Genomic DNA, 19542 nt, shown 5'->3' with positions numbered 1-19542 from the left:
CTTCCTCTGCTCCTCCACCTCCCCGTCCTCCTTCCTCTGCTCCTCCACCTCCCCCTCCTCCTTCCTCTGCTCCTCCACCTCCTCGTCCACCTTCCTCTGCTCCTCCACCTCCCTCTCCTCCTTCCTCTGCTCCTCCACCTCCCCATCCACCTTCCTCTGCTCCTCTTACTTCACCCCATCCTTGCCCTAGAGGGTCAACTCTTGACCCGTTCACTCAAACCCCTGGATGTATCACAGCCACTTCACTCTCTTCTTTCTTGGTGTTTTTCTTCTTCTTCTTCTAAATCGAAGTGTCTCTCTGTCTCCCCCTGGTGTTTGTTTGTGTGACTTACAGGAACCTGCCCCTGGCCATCGCCATCTCCATGCCCATCGTCACGGTGATCTATATTCTGACCAACGTTGCCTACTACACCGTGCTGCCCATTCCTGCCATCCTGAACAGTGACGCTGTGGCTGTGGTGAGTTCCCTTCGCATAGAAATATACTGGAAATAGAACAGACATTATCCTATACCATGTAGATTAGAATAGTCATCACGTCAGATGTATACATTTCTATCTGCGTATCCTCTCATTGAGCCCTAAGTGATTTTGTTATATGATGTACTTTAAGTGTTCTGATTGGTCTAATTTGAGGCCTTTTGTTGTCCCTCAGACATTTGCAGACCAGGTGTTTGGCGTGATGAACTGGACCATCCCTCTAGCGGTGGCTCTGTCCTGCTTCGGAGGACTCAACGCTTCTATCCTGGCTGCCTCCAGGTGAGTTAGAATGACACCATTCTGATGCCGGTCTTCATCATCATCGCTATCACGGATAATCTCCTCATTATTGACCATGTGATCTGACCGGAAAAAAACAACGGGCCCTATAGCCTTTTAACTAATTGCCCTACACACGATAACCTGTGTGTGTGTGTGGTTCCTCCATTATCAGTGCTCCAGTGAGGTGTGTTTGTGTGTTTCTACAGGCTGTTCTTCGTGGGCTCCAGGGAGGGCCATCTCCCAGACTACCTGTGCATGATCCACATCACCCGTTACACGCCTATCCCCGCGCTGCTCTTCAACGTCAGTCATCCCGCTAAGCCACTGTCTTTGTGTGTCTTTGTGTGTGCGCGTGAACGTCTGTCTGTCGGGAACAATGTACATTTCCATTTTTTTTTTATGCGTGGTTTTCCTTGTTCGGTGTTTGGTCTCAGTTCTGTGTCAACATTCTGTTTCTGCGTCTACCCAACATTCTGACCCATTGTTTTGTCTGCCCCAGAAATCTGTTCTCAGCATTCTATTATTTTAACCCAGTGTTCGGTCTGCCGCAGAGTTCCGTCTGTCTGCAATCTCAGCATTCTCTTTGTCCGTTCGTCCACATAGTGTTCCGCTATATCTACACTTTCTATGAAATAGAGTTTTTGTATAAGGCATGTTGTCCATTGTGCCCTGTACGATGGATATTGACATCGTGCTGTTGCTCTGAATATGTCTCTGCTCTATAGGGTGCCATGGCGTTGGTCTACCTGTGTGTTGAGGACATCTTTAAACTGATCAACTACTACAGCTTCAGCTACTGGTTCTTTGTGGGCCTGTCTATCCTGGGACAGCTGTACCTGCGCTGGAAACAGCCAGACAGAGTCAGACCCCTCAAGGTAAGACAAAGGGGAATTCCACAGTAACAGAATGTTAGTGCTAATCGGATTTTTCTCTTTAAAATGTTTGTTAAATAAATACCATGGATTGCAAAGTTAAACAAACCATACAAACGCACAAGGACGACTTTGAACAATTCCCACTGAAAATGTTACAAAAACACAGTTACTTGAAGAACAGTGCAGATGCAAAGTTTGGTTACAGAATGACGACACAAATAGTCATGGAATTGCCCCAAACATCCAACACAAAACACTGAGGCCTATAAACACATTCAAAGGCAAAGCTTCGTTAGTGTTTTCATGTATGAAGCATTTATACTGTAACTCACAATGCGGTTTTGTATGTGTGATCTCTTTCACTGTTTGACATCAATACCAGATCCTGTTTCATATAGTTGTGTAATAACTCTTCTTCCCCATTTCTCCCTCCCTTCCTTCTCTCTCAGCTCAGTCTGTTCTTCCCGATCATCTTCTGTTTCTGCACCCTGTTCCTAGTGGTGGTTCCCATCTACAGTGACACCATGAACTCTCTGATTGGCATTGGCATCGCCCTATCAGGAGTGCCAGTCTACTTCCTGTGTATCTATACTCCTGCCACCAAAAGGCCCATGTGGCTCCGCAAGTTCTTTGGTAAGAATCAGATGAATGTATAGTATAGTTTAGTATAGAGTTGGAAAAATCTGGTGACTTTCCCAAAATCGCCAGGTTTTCAGGAAATCCTGGGGGATCTTCCAAGCAGGATTTCTGGAAAACTGAGAATTTGGGGGAAATTGCTGGAATTTTTCAACCATAGTTTGGTATGACATGATTGGCGAGACGAGTAGGTACATTATTTTGTAGGCCTAGAAAACAATACTTATTTTCTACATTCTTCGAGCAAAATACTTTCTCATGCTATCGCTAGTGTCACATTGATGTATTTGAAGGGTAGGTCACTCATCCTCTCTCATCTTCTCCCTCCCTAGCCAACTTTGGTCTGTTGATTCAGAAGGTGTGCTATTCTGTTGTGACCGAGTTAGACGTTATAGACAAGTTGGAGTGAAGATATTAAAACCAACCAACACTCTGCTGCCGCCGCTGCTATCTGAAGACGCACAAAACTAGAGGCTCAACGACACCACCTACTGGCCAGTATCGCCCTCTGCTACCAATCAGAGGGCTGAGTCAAACAGCAGCCATTCATTGGACCAAATCTCTGACCAACCAATCATGGTTGTATGTTCATTGGACTATGGGGTCGTTCTACGGCCAGGAAGACACTCCAGTTGCCTCTGACAGAGGACATTCCACACACTACAGAAGAATTAAAAATAAAATATTCCTGTTCTCAAATATGTTAATACTCAAATACGGATATTTATGATCTCTGATGGGCTTCCTGTGTAAGCACAGCCTAATACTGATCTTTTACTGATGTAGAAAGAGCTGTGATTGGTCAAAAGTCCAATTAGTGGAGAAAAAAATATATATCTGAATTGTGCTGCCTGTGTAAACAGCCATAGTGGAATAAGTCACTACTGATACCTCTGAAGTCATATCAATAAGGAAACAAGAGATAGTGAAGACATATGTAGGAAAGTAATAATTACTGAGGGTTAGTTTGTTGTATGTGGTTAGGCGAGAATAGTGGTAGCTCTAGCCACAATTATTTTTGGAAAATGTGTTATATTTGTCCTATGTAAATGTCCATCCCACCTGCAGCTTTTAAGATTTTTTTTGAAGCTAAGGGCTATATTTTTTAATCAACCTATTAAGAATAATCTGTACTCAACATGTGAATTTAAACAAAGGTGCGGTAAGGGGAGGGGGTTGGTTGAGTTGATAAATGGTAAATTGTTTAGAATGTATTTATAATAAATTACTAATGGACATTTTAAATGACTTGATTCTGTCAATTCCCACCATGGATATGTACAATACAAACTCTAGTTGTAACAATTCCCACCATGGATATGTACAATACAAACTCCAGTTGTAACAATTCCCACCATGGATATGTACAATACAAACTCCAGTTGTAACAATTCCCTTGCCGTCATGCCAATGGATATAATGAACAATACCGATTTCAGGTTTTCAAATAAGAATCCAGGTTATCATAATGTAAACAGACGTTATAAGGCAGAAGTTAGCTCTTTATTTAGAATATTACATTTATAAACGATAAACCCTCCATGCCCACGTCCTCTACCAACCCCCCTCAATAAATATGTTTATTTATTTATTTACCGTTATTTTACCAGGTAAGTTGACTGAGAACACGTTCTCATTTGCAGCAACGACCTGGGGAATAGTTACAGGGGAGAGGAGGGGGATGAATGAGCCAATTGTAAACTGGGGATTATTAGGTGACCATGATGGTTTGAGGGCCAGATTGGGAATTTAGCCAGGACACCGGGGTTAACACCCCTACTCTTACGATAAGTGCCATGGGATCTTTAATGACCTCAGAGAGTCAGGACACCCGTTTAACGTCCCATCCGAAAGACGGCACCCTACACAGGGCAGTGTCCCCAATCACTGCCCTGGGGCATTGGTATATTTTTTAGACCAGAGGAAAGAGTGCCTCCTACTGGCCCTCCAACACCACTTCCAGCAGCATCTGGTCTCCCATCCAGGGACTGACCAGGACCAACCCTGCTTAGCTTCAGAAGCAAGCCAGTAGTGGTATGCAGGGTGGTATGCTGCTGGCTATGTACTGGCTATGTACACATGATTCATTGGGCTTTCAAACTGTCTGTCACTCTTCTTCAATAGTCTCCTCCCATGGTCTCTCTTCTTACCACCGGTTGCCGGGGCCGTTTGTTTTGCTTTGGCTGCCTCGGTTGCTGTTGTTGTTGCTGTAATGGAAGGTGTTGACTGCTGTAGAGGGTTGTGGGTGAAAGTCTGCCTCAGTGGACCTGGTTGGAGAGGACAGCACAAAGAGAGAGAAAGGCACGAGGTGAAAGGAAAACCGTAAACCCACTCCAATATTCACAGATTGAATTAATCAGTGAGGTACATGTTAAAATGCAGGTCAGCGTTTTTCGTCATGAATCCTGTTCTGGAGGCAGCTCTGCAGAGTGGTCACTAGCTGGCACAACCACAAAGTTATAAAATCTGATTTGAAACCTAGCCACACTATTAATTTAGGGTTAGGCATTAAGGTTAAGACCAAAAATATACATTTTTACTTTATATTCAATTTTGTGGGAAATCGCTCAGTTCTGCCTCCAAGACAAGACTCATGACAATAAACGTCAACCTGCTGTTAAAACATTCAATTTAGGAACTAAATAAAATAGAGTAAATGTAGGAAATGGCATTGATCTGAAGAAAGGGGTGGCAGTAAAAAAATTAAAAGGCACCAGCGTCTTACCTTCAGAAGCGATGTCCAGGTGGCTCTTCATCCTCCTCTCCCTCTCCTCTAACTGCTGGGCCAGTTGAGCGTTCTTCCAGCCTATAGGAGGGACCGGCTCTCCCTCTCCTCTAACTGCTGGGCCAGTTGAGCGTTCTTCCAGCCTATAGGAGGGACAGCCTCTCCCTCTCCTCTAACTGCTGGGCCAGTGGAGCGTTCTTCCAGCCTATAGGAGGGACCGCCTCTCCCTCTCCTCTAACTGCTGGGCCAGTTGAGCGTTCTTCCAGCCTATAGGAGGGACAGCCTCTCCCTCTCCTCTAACTGCTGGGCCAGTGGAGCGTTCTTCCAGCCTATAGGAGGGACCGCCTCTCCCTCTCCTCTAACTGCTGGGCCAGTTGAGCGTTCTTCCAGCCTATAGGAGACAGCCTCTCACTCTCCTCTAACTGCTGGGCCAGTTGAGCGTTCTTCCAGCCTATAGGAGACAGAAAACCATGTTTTAATAGGGAGCAAGACACTATGTCCGAGAGTGAAAAGGAACAAAAGAAAGAGGAAGAGACAGGGAGGCAAATAAGAGAAAGCAAGATAGAAAGACAAATAACCAGAATATGTCCAACCAAGAAAGAGAGGAGACTATTTTCACAGGTGACTCCATGATACACCCCCACCCCTTTCCATCCGTGACACCACACCCACCCTTCTTGATGGTGTCGATGAAGCCTTCGTTCTGGGGCAGGGCGGAGATCGGGTGTTTGATCCTCTCGGGGATCCTCAGGTTCTGTCTGACCAGTGGGTGTTTGAGCAGGGCCACCTGGGCCAGGGAGAAGCAGTTGGATGTCATCCAGTATGTAAACACCGCCTGGGAGAGAGAGACACACACATGGGAGATTAACAGACCAGCCCTTTGATGCTCAGACAGGGTCATACTGCTACAAGCGTGCCTGCTGTTTAAAAATATATACTTTTTAAATGTCCAATTGGATGGTTTGAAACAGAGGGGGAGAAGAGTAGGAAGTGTGGACATGGGGATAAAACCCAGGTCTCTGGTTGGGAGGAGGAGCTACAGAGCCTTCAGAAAGTATCCACACCCCTTGACTTAGTCCACATGGTTGTGTACAGCCTGAAGTCACATTGATTAAATATCAACAATTCTCACCCATCTACACACAATACCCCATAATGACAAAGTTCAAATGTTTTAAGATATTCCTGCTAATGTATTGAAAATACAGAAATATCTCATTTACATAAGTATTCACACGCCTGACTCAATACTTGGCAGCGATTACAGCTGTGAGTCTATCTGGGTCTCTAAGAGCTTTCCACACCTGGATTATGCAACATTTGCACATTATTCTTCAAGCTCTGTCAAGATGGTTGTTCATTATTGCTAGACAACCATTTTCACGTCTTGCCATAGATTTTCAAGTAGATTGAAGTTAACTTTAAACTCAGCCACTCAAGAACATTCACTGTCTTCTTGGTAAGCAACTCCACAGTGTAGATTTGGCCTGGTGTTTTAGGTTATTGTCCTGCTGAAAGGTGAATTCATCTCCCAGTGTATGTTGGACAGCAGACTGAACCAGGTTTTCCTCAAGGATTCTCCCTGTGGATAGCTCCATTCCATTTCTTTTTTAATCCTGAAATATTTGTTATATTCTGTACAGGCTTCCATTTCACTCTGTCAAGGTTAGTATTGTGGAGTAACTACAATGTTGTTGATCCATCCTCAGTTCTATTACAGCCATTAAACTCTAACTGTTGTAAAGTCACCATTGGCCTCATGGTAAAATCCCTGAGTCGTTTCCTTCCTTTCCAGCAACTGAGTTAGGAAGGACGCCTGTATCTTTGTAGTGACTGGGTGCATTGATACACCATCCAAAGTGTAACTAATAACTTCACCATGATCAAAAGGGTATTCAATGTCAGATTATTTTTGTGCCATTTACCAAAATCTAAATGCTTCTTTGCGAAGCATTGGAAAACCTCCCTGGTCTTTGGGGTTCAATCTGTGTTTGAAGTTCACTGCTGGACTAAGGGACCTTACAGATAATTGAATGTGTGGGGTACAGAGATGAGGTAGTCATCAAAAAATCATGTTAAACACTATTATTTCACACAGAGGGAGTCCATGAAACTTATTATCAAACTTAAGCACATTTTTACTCCTGAATTCATCTAGGCTTGTTATAACAAAGGGGTTGAATACTTGATTCAAGACATTTTAGCTTTTCATTTTTAATTCATTTAGAACAATTAAAAAAAAAACATAATTCCACTGAGACATTATGGGGTATTATGTTGAGGCTAGTGACAAAACATCTTAATTTAACCCATTTTAAACATAACAAAATGTGGATAAAGTAAAGGGGTGTGAATTCTTTCTAAAAGGCCCTGTATGTGACCAGCCAGGATGGTTACGGCTAGAACACAGCGGCTAGAACACAGCGGCTAGAACACAGCGGCTAGAACACAGCGGCTAGAACACAGCGGCTAGAACACAGCGGCTAGAACACAGCGGCTAGAACACAGCGGCTAGAACACAGCGGTTAGAACACAGCGGCTAGAACACAGCGGCTAGAACACAGCGGCTAGAACACAGCGGCTAGAACACAGCGGCTAGAACACAGCGGCTAGAACACAGCGGTTAGAACACAGCGGTTAGAACACAGCGGCTAGAACACAGCGGCTAGAACACAGCGGTTAGAACACAGCGGTTAGAACACAGCGGCTAGAACACAGCGGCTAGAACACAGCGGCTAGAACACAGCGGCTAGAACACAGCGGCTAGAACACAGCGGCTAGAACACAGCGGCTAGAACACAGCGGCTAGAACACAGCGGCTAGAACACAGGCTCTGCATGACCCTGCTGTTCTTATCTCAATGAGACTAACCTTGAGAAATAAAGGTAGAATAACAAGGAAATAAACAAAGTATCCCCATACTGCTGAAAGCCTCGTCAACCACACTACCTTGTTATTCTTTTGAGGAAAAACAGGTTAGCATACTGGCTCCATAATGCCAAGCCAGACAGATACACTTGTGACACTGCAGTTTTTAATCTCAACACGACTAACCTGGAAAAATATTAAAGATGAAATCCCAACGAAATGAACAGAACAAGAGCTACTCCATACTTGTTGTTTGCGGAAGACGCATGTCATAACATGATATTGCCACAGGGGGGTGCAAGAAATAAGAGAGCGACCGACCGTGGGGAAGTTGATGGTGAGGGGGAGGTTGACGAAGGGCATGATTCTGAACACTGTCTTCATGGCTTTCAGGTTAGGGTTATCCACACCAGACTCTGCCCCCAACTGAGAAGACAGAGACAGACAGCTGGCTGTTATTCAGGCTCAATACTGTTAATACTATGCAAATATTATTCATACACTTACATTCAAATATTTCAATATAACATTTATAAAACAAATGTATTTTCTGATGAAAAAAAGCTATTCTTCCAGGCTCAACACAGGTGAATAATATTTTCCCCAGACACGTCTTCTTCCCAATAGTCTGGGGACAGGGTTATGACCTGACTAAACTTAGATAAACTTACCTCCACGATGGCAAACATTGTTCCGGTCACAGCAATGGGGAGGATGTGGAAGGTGTCTGCTGCTGTGAGGTCTAAGAACCACAAGCACCCTCCTGTCTGCATACTGGGGACAGGGAGGTAGGACATCTGAGAGCAATGAAGAACGAGATGAAGACTGGAGTCTGGAAATAGAGAGGTGGGATTAGTCTTGGGTCCTAAATACTAGGTCCCATTAATAATCTTCTTTCTCCTTGTTCACTACATCCCCTAAATCAAAAAGCACTGTATTGTGAGGAGGTATGGGCTATAGTGGGAGTTTATGATATTACTTATATAGCAGTTATTTTCTTTCCAATCAGTGGAGAGAAACAGAGAGTGGGAGTTTTAACTGACCTGCACCAGAGGGACCAGGAAGCCACGGAGAGGGTTGACGTCATGCTGGTCAGGTCAGAGTACGCCTTAGCAACTAGGAGAAACACAGAAATATTACCTCACATGAGAAACTGAGGGAGACGTCACACACTACAGCAGGGATAATCAACTAGATATTTTATTGAGCGGGAAGTCAGCGGGCCAAAACAAAACTACAAATCATTTGTAGACTGCAAATTGACCGCAAGAAGCCCAAACAGATATAATAAACTAAAAACAATCCTTTCAAACCTTGCTTACATTTGTATACAATCACATCTCTCTCTATATTATGCGTGGGAATATTTTGGAACAGGTATCCAAAATAAATAAAAAAATCCCTTGGAGCTGATTTGTTGGGATTTTGTATTTTATGTAACAGATCAAGCCTAGCCCCGGACTAAAAAGCACTTTCAAAAGGAGATTCTCCATTGAAAATGTTTTTTCTAGTATAGGACCAGGCTTCATCTCTATCTGGGAAACCAGCCCTATAAGTAGAATAATGAAATGAGAAGAGTAGAGCAGCAAAAGAAGGGAACAGTTACAATGGGAGATGAAAGGGGGGATAAATACAGAGGGATGATACAGATGAGTCATGAAATGGAAGTTAGTTGAGGAGGAAAGAAGACTAACAGTCAAACTTGTTTCCGCTCCGTTTGTCCTCGTTCATCTTGTTGGTGAATTTGGTCATCTCTGGCATAACGTTGTTCAGCTTGGCCGCCTCCCTCTGACCCTTCACGATGACCGGGAACATCATGATGCGGGCCAGCACTGCGCCTGGGTGTGTAAGAGAGAAACATCACTACATTTCAAGCTTCTGCCTCTAACCCTGGGAAACTTCTCCACCTCCTTCCTGCGGATGACTGTCAACTACTTTGGAAAAAATGGATGATGACATCCCCTACTCATTCACTCAGCCTACTCAGCCCACTCATTCACTCAGCCCACTGAGCCTACTCATTCACTCAGCCCACTGAGCCTACTCATTCACTCAGCCCACTGAGCCTACTCATTCACTCAGCCCACTGAGCCTACTCATTCACTCAGCCCACTGAGCCCACTCATTCACTCAGCCCACTGAGCCCACTCATTCACTCAGCCCACTGAGCCAACTCATTCACTCAGCCCACTGAGCCTACTCATTCACTCAGCCCACTGAGCCTACTCATTCACTCAGCCCACTGAGCCTACTCATTCACTCAGCCCACTGAGCCTACTCATTCACTCAGCCCACTGAGCCTACTCATTCACTCAGCCCACTGAGCCTACTCATTCACTCAGCCCACTGAGCCTACTCATTCACTCAGCCCACTGAGCCTACTCATTCACTCAGCCCACTGAGCCTACTCATTCACTCAGCCCACTGAGCCTACTCATTCACTCAGCCCACTGAGCCTACTCATTCACTCAGCCTACTCATTCACTCAGGTTGTTGGGTGGCCGGACATCACTAGTCACAGGATTTGATCTGGAGAAAGAGGTGAAGGCTTAAGGTAGTTCTGTGTGAGTGGGCTCAGTAGGCTGACCACTTGACCCCATCCCCTCCTCCAGACCATCTCTGGAGACCTCCCATTCCTCACTTCCCTCATCCCTGACCACTAGCTGCATCCCCTCTGACTTGAAGATGGCCAGAGTTGCTCCCCTCCTCAAGAAACCAACACTCGACCCCTCTGACGTGGAACTATAGACCGGTTATCTTTCCAACACACCTTGCTCTCTGACCAACTCTCTGGTTCAAAAAGCTCACTCAACTGAAACTGCAGGTAGCCTAGTGGTTAAGAGCGGTGAGCCAGTCACCGAAAAGTTGCTGGTTCAAACCCCCGAGCTGGCAAAGTGGAAAAACCTTTTCTCTTTACACCAAGTCAATCGGCTCTATCATTTTACCTTTATTTAACTAGGCAAGTCAGTTAAGAACAAATTCTTATTTTCAATAACAGCCTAGAAACAGTGGGTTAACTGCTTTATTCAGGGGCAGAAAGACAGATTTTTACCTTGTCAGCTCGGGGATTAGATCTTGCAACCTTTCGGTTACTAGTCCAACGCACTAACCACTAGGCTACGCCGCCCCTGATCACATCCTATCATACCTGCCGCCCCTGATCACATCCTATCATACCTGCCGCCCCTGATCACATCCTATCATACCTGCCGCCCCTGATCACATCATACCTTGCGCCCCTGATCACATCATACCTGCCGCCCCTGATCACATCATATCATACCTGCCGCCCCTGATCACATCATACCTGCCGCCCCTGATCACATCCTATCATACCTGCCGCCCCTGATCACATCATACCTGCCGCCCCTGATCACATCACATCATACCTGCCGCCCCTGATCACATCATATCATACCTGCCGCCCCTGATCACATCATACCTGCCGCCCCTGATCACATCATACCTGCCGCCCCTGATCACATCATACCTGCCGCCCCTGATCACATCATACCTGCCGCCCCTGATCACATCATACCTGCCGCCCCTGATCACATCATACCTGCCGCCCCCGATCACATCATACCTGCCGCCCCCGATCACATCATACCTGCCGCCCCTGATCACATCATACCTGCCGCCCCCGATCACATCATACCTGCCGCTCCTGATCACATCATACCTGCCGCCCCTGATCACATCATACCTGCCGCCCCTGATCACATCATATCATACCTGCCGCCCCTGATCACATCATATCATACCTGCCGCCCCTGATCACATCATATCATACCTGCCGCCCCTGATCACATCATATCATACCTGCCGCCCCTGATCACATCATATCATACCTGCCGCCCCTGATCACATCATACCTGCCGCCCCTGATCACATCATACCATACCTGCCGCCCCTGATCACATCATATCATACCTGCCGCCCCTGATCACATCATATCATACCTGCCGCCCCTGATCACATCATATCATACCTGCCGCCCCTGATCACATCATACCTGCCGCCCCTGATCACATCATACCTGCCGCCCCTGATCACATCATACCTGCCGCTCCTGATCACATCATACCTCCCGCCCCTGATCACATCCTCACATGGTCTCTCCTATCATTGCTATGCGGATGACACACAACTACTTTTCTCCTCCCCGCCCCCTTCTGACACCTAGGTGGCGACACATCTTTGCGTGCCTGGCAGACATCTCAGCTTGGATGTTGTGCTTGGACCCGTGATCCTGGACAACACCCGGTTGTTCTCTGTAAACAGAGCAGTGACTCGCTCCTGCAGGTTCATGCTCTACAACATTCGTTGAGTACTACCTTTCCTCACACAGGAAGCCGCGCAGGTCCTAATCCAGGCACTTGTCATCTCCCATCTGGACTACAGCAACTCTGTTGGTTGGCTCCTCGCTTGTGCCATCAAACCCCTGCTACTTAACCGGAATGCTGCATCCTGCCTGGTGTTCAACCTTTTTAAGTTCTTGCATGTCACCCCGCTCCTCCGCACACGCCACTGGCTTCCAGGTGAAGCTCGCTTCCACTACAAGACCTTGGTGCTTGCCAATGGAGCAGCAAAGGGAACTGCCCCTGCCTACCGTCAGGCTATGCTCAAACCGTACATCCCAACCAGAGCACTCCGTTCCGCCACCTCTGGTCTCTTGGCCCTCCCACCCCTACAGGAAGGCAGCTCCCGCTCAGCCCAGTCAAAGTTATTCTCTGTCCTGACACCCCAATAGTGGAACAAACTTCCCCCTAACGTCAGGACAGCGGAGTCCCTTCCCATCTTACAAAAATATCTGAAACCCTACCTGTTTGAAGAGTAAATTAAATAAGTCACGGCGCCCCCGACGACTCCCTCAAAAAAGAATAAGGCACTCGTCTTTTCCTACTTGCACTGACTTTGTTGATAAATACTTTGTTGAGGGAAAATGTACTTGATACGATTGTGATGTGTTGTCTCACCTAGCTATCTAAAGATGAATGCACTAATTGTAAGTAGCTCTGGATAAAAGCGTCTGCTTAACGACTAAAATGTCTCACCTACAACAATAGCTCCCCACCACGGCACCCCCATGTCCACATGCATGAATTCCAGTAGGTTCTGGACCAGGCCCACGGGGGTGGCGCTCCCCAGGCCCAGCTCTGATAGGCTCAGCTCTACTCCCACCCCCTGCAGAACATCCACTACAGTTGGTGCAGCCTCAAACACCTGCTCAGTGATTGGCTGTGTGTTTATAGAAGCGGGATCCATGACTATGGTGCTGAGGATGGATGCTTCCAGCACTGGAGATTCCGTGGGAAGGGTTTCACTTGGGATCTGAAAATATAATACCTCTTTCACAAATCAGGTGGAAGGATTTCCAAAGGGACAAACTATTATGCCACAGGAAGTGTCTTGGATTTTGACCACATTTTTCAAGGTGTAACAACCAGAGCATGGTGTAAAGTATTTCACATTGACACCGACTCACCTGTGAGCTGTTGTGCCTGACGGCCACGGCACTGACCAATAAGAACCTCCCATTGTGACGTCGACCAAGAACAGCTCTAGTCGATGGACTCCTACATTCTACTGCTGTGTGAAGATGGGACCTCTGTAGAAACCTCTGTAGAAGGGACACACAATAACAAGTTAAAATCAGGTGAAGATGCACTACAACTTTCTGATCCACTTTACTTTGTGGCTTATTGTAGGATAGGATGACTTAGACAATGCAGCAGTAAATGCAGCATGATGACACACATGCAAAAGTCTGTTTCTAGCCAAGTTAGCTGTATTGTGGTTTGGTTTCAAATGGTCAGACCACCATAATTGTATCACAAATCTCAAGAAATATTGACTTCGGGGCAGATGGATGCGCACACAAAGTTATTGCTTACTTGTCATGATCATGTTTAGGCCAAGGTTTTCTATCATAGATCTAAAACTACATGCCACACACAGGATATAATATTGTAGCTACACATGTATGCATAACATTGTTGATGTTATCAAGGCTGTATCTAGTTAATGTTAGTTAGCTAGTTACTGGCTGATATGGGATCAGAGTGTCTGGTGTGACCACCATTTGAAGAGATACAAACAGGCACAGACATGCATACACACGTACACATGGATTTTGTGTTGTAGATATGTGGTAGTAGTGGTGGCCTGAGGTGTTGTGAATGTATCGTTTTTAAAATGTTTTAACTGCCTTAAATTTTGCTGTACCCCAGGAGTATCTGCAGCCTTGGCAGGATCCATAATAAATACAAATGTCTCATACAGCACGACAGCTCCTTCGCATAGACTTGATCAGGCTGTTGATTGTGGCCTGTGTAATGTTGTCCCACTCTTCAATGGCTGTGCTAAGTTGCTGGATATTGGCTGGAACTGGAACATGCGGTCGTACACGTCGATCCAGAGCATCCCAAACATGCTCAATGGGTGACATATCTGGTGAGTATGCAGGCAATGGAAGAACTAGGACATTTACAGCTTCCAGGAATTGTGTACCGATCCTTGCGACATGGGGCTCCGCATTATCATGCTGAAACATGAGGTGATGGCGGTGGATGAGTTGCAGGACAACAGGCTTAACATGCTGACCAAACCACGCGCAAGTAGATTTTGTCCACCCACACGAGATCAGGACACGCAGGTTGAAATATCAAAACAAACTGAACCAATTATATTAATTCGGGGACAGGTCAAAAAGCATGTAACATTTATGGCAATTTAGCTAGCTTGCTGTTGCTAGCTCATTTGTCCTGGGATATAAACATTGGGTTGTTATTTTACCTAAAATGCACAAGGTCCTCTACTTCAACAATTAATCAACAGATAAAACAGTAAACTGAATTAGTTTCTAGTCATCTCTCCTCCAGGCTTCTTCTTATGTTTGACTTTATATGGCGAGCAGTGTGGTCAGTATGTAAAGATCTCATCACGGTACCTGAGCATTCAAATTGCCATTGATAAAATGCAATGGTGTTCATTGTCCGTAGCTTATGCCTGACAATACCATAACCCCACCATAGGGCACTCTGTTCACAATGTTGACATCAGCAAACCGCTCGCCCACACAACGCCACACATGTGGTCTGCGGTTGTGAGGCAGGTTGGACTTACTGCCAAATTCTCTAAAATGGATGTTGGAGGCAGCTTATGGTAGAGAAATTAACATTCAATTATCTGGCAACAGCTCTGGTGGACATTCCTGCAGTCAGCATGGCAGTTGCACACTCCCTCAACTTGAGACACTTGTGGCATTGTGTTGTGACAAAACTGCATATTTTAAGGTGGCCTTTTATTGTCCCCAGCACAAGGTGCACCTGTGTAATGATCATCGTGTTTAATAATCAGCTTTTTGATATGCCACCATGTCAGTTGGATGGATTATCTTGGCAAAATCAGAAATGCTCACCAACAGGGATGTAAAACAGTTTTTCACAACATTTGAGACAAATAAGCTCTTTATGCATATGGAAAATGTAAGGGTTCTTTAATTCAGCTTATGAAACATGGGACCAACAGTTTACATTTTTGTTCAGTGTAACTAACATGTCATACATAACTGTCTAGAAGAAAAAAGAAACGCACACCTATGTAGGCGAGGTGCTGGCTAGCGGAGTAGAAAACTAGAAAATAAAGGAGAGCCGCACACTCTAGGAGCTCAGATGCAAAAATATTTAATTACCAACGTTTCGTTTCGACAGGCAAGCTGTCTGTATTGTACCCTGATGAAGACAGCTTGCCTGTCGAAACGAAACGTTGGTAATTAAATATTTTTGCATCTGAGCTCCTAGAGTGTGCGGCTCTCCTTTATTTTCTAATACATAACTGTCTGAACATGACAACTTGTGTATGCAGACAGTTGGACCCGGACTGCTACCAACAATGTTATAGCTTTGCAAACATACGTAACTGCAATCTTATATCCTGTGTTTGGCATGTAGATATTTGATATAAAAGGTGTAGGCTAATTCACTTAACGTTAGCTCAACATTGACTCAAAGTCACAGAGCCGTGCACGAAGTCGGGCGTGCTGTTTAGAATCGCTGTTAACGCTTGCTGTCAGACTAACACATGAATTCAACAGCACAAAGACATGAACAAGTCAAACCTGGTTCCATCTCTCTGTAAATGAATGGTTCCCCGGACTTGGTCTTCCAGCTTGTCTTAAAAAACATATAGTTAGCGAAACCGGAGTGACCCAACTCCTGATCGCAGCCATGTTGGAATGGTTAGTGAAACAACTGCTGGACAAACCACGTGATCCCAAAAATGTATGATCAAATAGTTTAAAAATGTATGTAAACTAGCTAAATAATTGGTATATTTTACTCACATAAAATATATGTAGGCCGATATGGATCTTACTGTTAAATAATTCAAATGTATTGAAACGTTCAAAGAGAAAGACAGTAGGTATAACGTTATATGTTCAAGAGGCTAATTTAGTTTGTTTTCTCTCTTATCTGTCAATTTTTTTGTCAAGACTGTTTTTAATCTGTAACTTCCCTGTGTTGTAGTATGAAGATATTATGATGGAAGTCCTCTATTAAAACGAACTACACTAAACAAAAATATAAACGCAACATGCAACAATTTCAAAGATTTTACCACAGAACAATGAGACAGATATTTCACCAGATGTATAAATGTGAAGCATCCACTTGGCGTTTCCATTCACTACCAAATATGGTAGCGAGAGGAAGCCCAATGGCCGGTAATGGGAGAAGATGGAAAGAGATGGATTTTGGCAGATATTCTGCACATTTTCTCATCGATAAAAAATTTGATCTCAGTAAAATTTTCTATTTCCAAAACTATAATCTGTTACGAACAGAGTGCACTAAGTCTTGTAGACTTTACCCTTTACCAAAGTTTCAGAAAATTGCGTTGTTTAGGACAGCAAAGGCGAATTTAGTTATTGCGCACTTCAAAGTGGGCGTTCCCTAATGGAAATATGCAAATACACTCTAGAACGTATCAATAGGATTTCGCAAGCTCAGGCTTGGCTATGCCCACCCCCGTGCCTGTTCTGTCCACTCTGACTCATTTGTTGCCATTGGAAACAACAGGCTATCTTTGGTTAGTTATACAAATCTTTGATTTTACTGAGTTACAGTTTATATAAGGAAATCAGTCAATTGAAATAAATAAATTAGGCCCTAATATATGGATTTCACATGATTGGGAATTAAAAAAGGTAGGGGAGTGGATCAGAAAACAAGTCAGGATCTGGTGTGACAACCATTTGCTTCATGCAGCGTAAAACATCTTCTTTGCATAGAATTGATCAGGCTGTTGATTGTGGCCTGTGGAATGTTGTCCCACTTATCTTGGCTGTGTGAAGTTGCTGGATATTGGTGGGAACTGCAACACGTTGTCGTACACGTCGATCCAGAGCATCCCAAGTATCTCTGTGCATTCTAATTGCCATCGATAAAATGTGATTGTGTTCATTGCCCGTAGCTTATGCCTGCCCATACCATAACCCCACCACCACCATGGGGCACTCTGTTCACAACGTTGATTTTGTATTATTCAACATTTTCAGCGGGTGCTGCAGCACCTTCAGCACCCCTACTTCCCGCGGCTATGGACATACTGCCAAATTCTCTAAAGCGATATTTGAGGCAGCTTATGGTAGAGAAATCAACATTAAATTATCTGGCACCAGCTCTGGTGGATATTCCTGCAGTCAGCATGCCAATTGCACGTTCCCTCAACTTGAGACATCTGTGACACTGTGTGGCAAAAGGGCACATTTTAGAATGGCCTGTTATTTTCCCCATCACAAGGTACACCTGTGTAATGAACAAAATGTTTAATAATCAGCTTCTTGATATGCCACACCTGTCAGGTGGATGGGTTATGTTGGCAAAGGAGAAATGCTCACTAATAGGGATGTAAACAAATTTGTGCACAAAATTTAAGATAAGTAAGATTTCGTATAGATTTCTGGGATCTTTTATTTCAGTTCATGAAACATGGAACCAACACTTTACATGTTAAGCTAATTTTTTTTGTTCAGTGTACATTGAAAAATAGCTCTGGTAACTTGTTATTACTATGAGCCTGTCAAATGAAGGCCTCAGAGGGATCAAAATAGATTTTAGAATCATTAGGCCTATATTTGTTTAAGTAGGCCTTACATCAATCATAGATGTCAACCAAGATTCTGATGTCATAACGTTTGCAGTGTAGTTTACCATAGACTGGAATATATTTAAACTTCTGAATGCAAAATTAATGAAGGGAAAGGGGGATACCTACTCAGTTGTACAATTGAATGCCTTCAACTGAAATGTGTCTTCGGTATTTAACCCAACCCCTCTGAATCGACATCCACGGCTTCCGCGCCCGGGGAACTGCCTTGCTCAGGAGCAGAACAACCTATTTTTACCTTGTCAGCTCTGGGATTCGATCCAGCAACCTTTGGTTACTGGCCCAACGCTACCTGCAGCCCATTAAGCCATATAGACTAGCCTAATTATGGCGCATTCAATGCCGTCTCATAATTTATTTATTTTTTTGCCTACTGGCTTTAGTTATTTGTATACTTTTTGGCTTAAGGGAAATTTGAGTGCTGTGTTTCAAGCGATCATTGACAATGAAAAACATAAACAACGACTTCGCACCTGGCTGTGCTTCTTATATCAGGTTTCAAGCAAGACATCTGTCAAACACAGACCCAACTGTAAACAGAAATCATAGCTGAAGGAAACAAACCATATGTTAACACAATTAAGGATAGGCAACACTATTAAATGGATAGGCTACATTCAATATCCAAAAAGTAATATATATATTTAGGCTGCAGTCGAACACAGCACAGTAGGTCACAATAAATAATGTCACTGGACATTCACCGTTTCCCAATAATAAATGTACATGAAGATTCACCAATTGCTCCATATTTCACTCACCTTTGACAAATCTTGACCAGACCAACAGAGCAATGGCATGATACTACAAAAGGTATGCAACTCTGAGAGCTGGAGTTTCATTTAATTCCTATAAAAAGGTTGAAATATGGAGCTGCGGTTATATTAACGAGGTCATATAAAATCTGACTTTAAAAATACTTAAGGAAACATGTCAATTTTATTTTATTGTAAAAGGGTCTAAACATACAGTACATATTCCATCAGTTATATTCAACATTGGTTATGGGGTGTGAATACCATGGTGTGTGCCTACCATGACTGGAATGAGAGCTATGTATCGCTTAGTTTCTGTGCCAGATGGGTGTAAAGGTATTCCTACACTCTTAAAAAAAGGGTTCCTCAGCTGTCCCCATAGGAGAACTCTTTATGGTTCCAGGTAGAACCCTCTGGGGAAAGGGTTCTACATAGAACCCAAATAGGGTTCTACCTGGAACTAAAGGGGTTCTACCTGGAACCAAAAATGGTTCTTCAAAGGGTTCTCCTATTGGGACAATCGAATAACCCTTTTAGGTTCTAGATAGCACCTTTTTTCTACGAGTGTTGGAGCCACTCCCTCAGAGCAGGTTATGAAATATGAGCTGGCAGTCATCAGCCACTCAGGTGTGAGCATCAGGCACACAAAGCAAACGTTTTTAATGCAGAGAACATTCTTGCAGCCAGTCTTGTCGTGCTCCACCCGTTGGCCACAGGTAGGGCAGGCACGAATGGCGGGACAGTCGGAG

General features: G+C 44.4%; 1 protein-coding gene and 1 pseudogene across 1 annotated transcript in view; one reads left to right on the top strand and one right to left on the bottom strand.

Moving 5' to 3' along the window:
* The window catches only part of LOC129835230 (Y+L amino acid transporter 2-like), a 20325-nt gene extending 16871 nt beyond the window's left edge, over positions 1–3454 (top strand). Inside the window, exons 5-10 of the mRNA XM_055900757.1 lie at positions 335–458; positions 655–758; positions 968–1064; positions 1487–1636; positions 2086–2269; positions 2605–3454. Of these exons, the coding sequence (XP_055756732.1) occupies positions 335–458; positions 655–758; positions 968–1064; positions 1487–1636; positions 2086–2269; positions 2605–2681 (736 nt within the window). The 3' untranslated portion in view covers positions 2682–3454. The remainder of the gene's footprint in view (positions 1–334; positions 459–654; positions 759–967; positions 1065–1486; positions 1637–2085; positions 2270–2604) is intronic.
* LOC129835231 (mitochondrial inner membrane protein OXA1L-like) lies at positions 2604–16116 on the bottom strand (annotated as a pseudogene).
* Between the last annotated feature and the right edge of the window lie 3426 nt (positions 16117–19542).

This window comes from Salvelinus fontinalis, chromosome 36 (genome assembly GCF_029448725.1).
Source record: "Salvelinus fontinalis isolate EN_2023a chromosome 36, ASM2944872v1, whole genome shotgun sequence".
In the NCBI taxonomy this organism is placed as follows: Eukaryota; Metazoa; Chordata; class Actinopteri; order Salmoniformes; family Salmonidae; genus Salvelinus; species Salvelinus fontinalis.
This window is presented reverse-complemented; position numbering and strand designations above follow the sequence as displayed.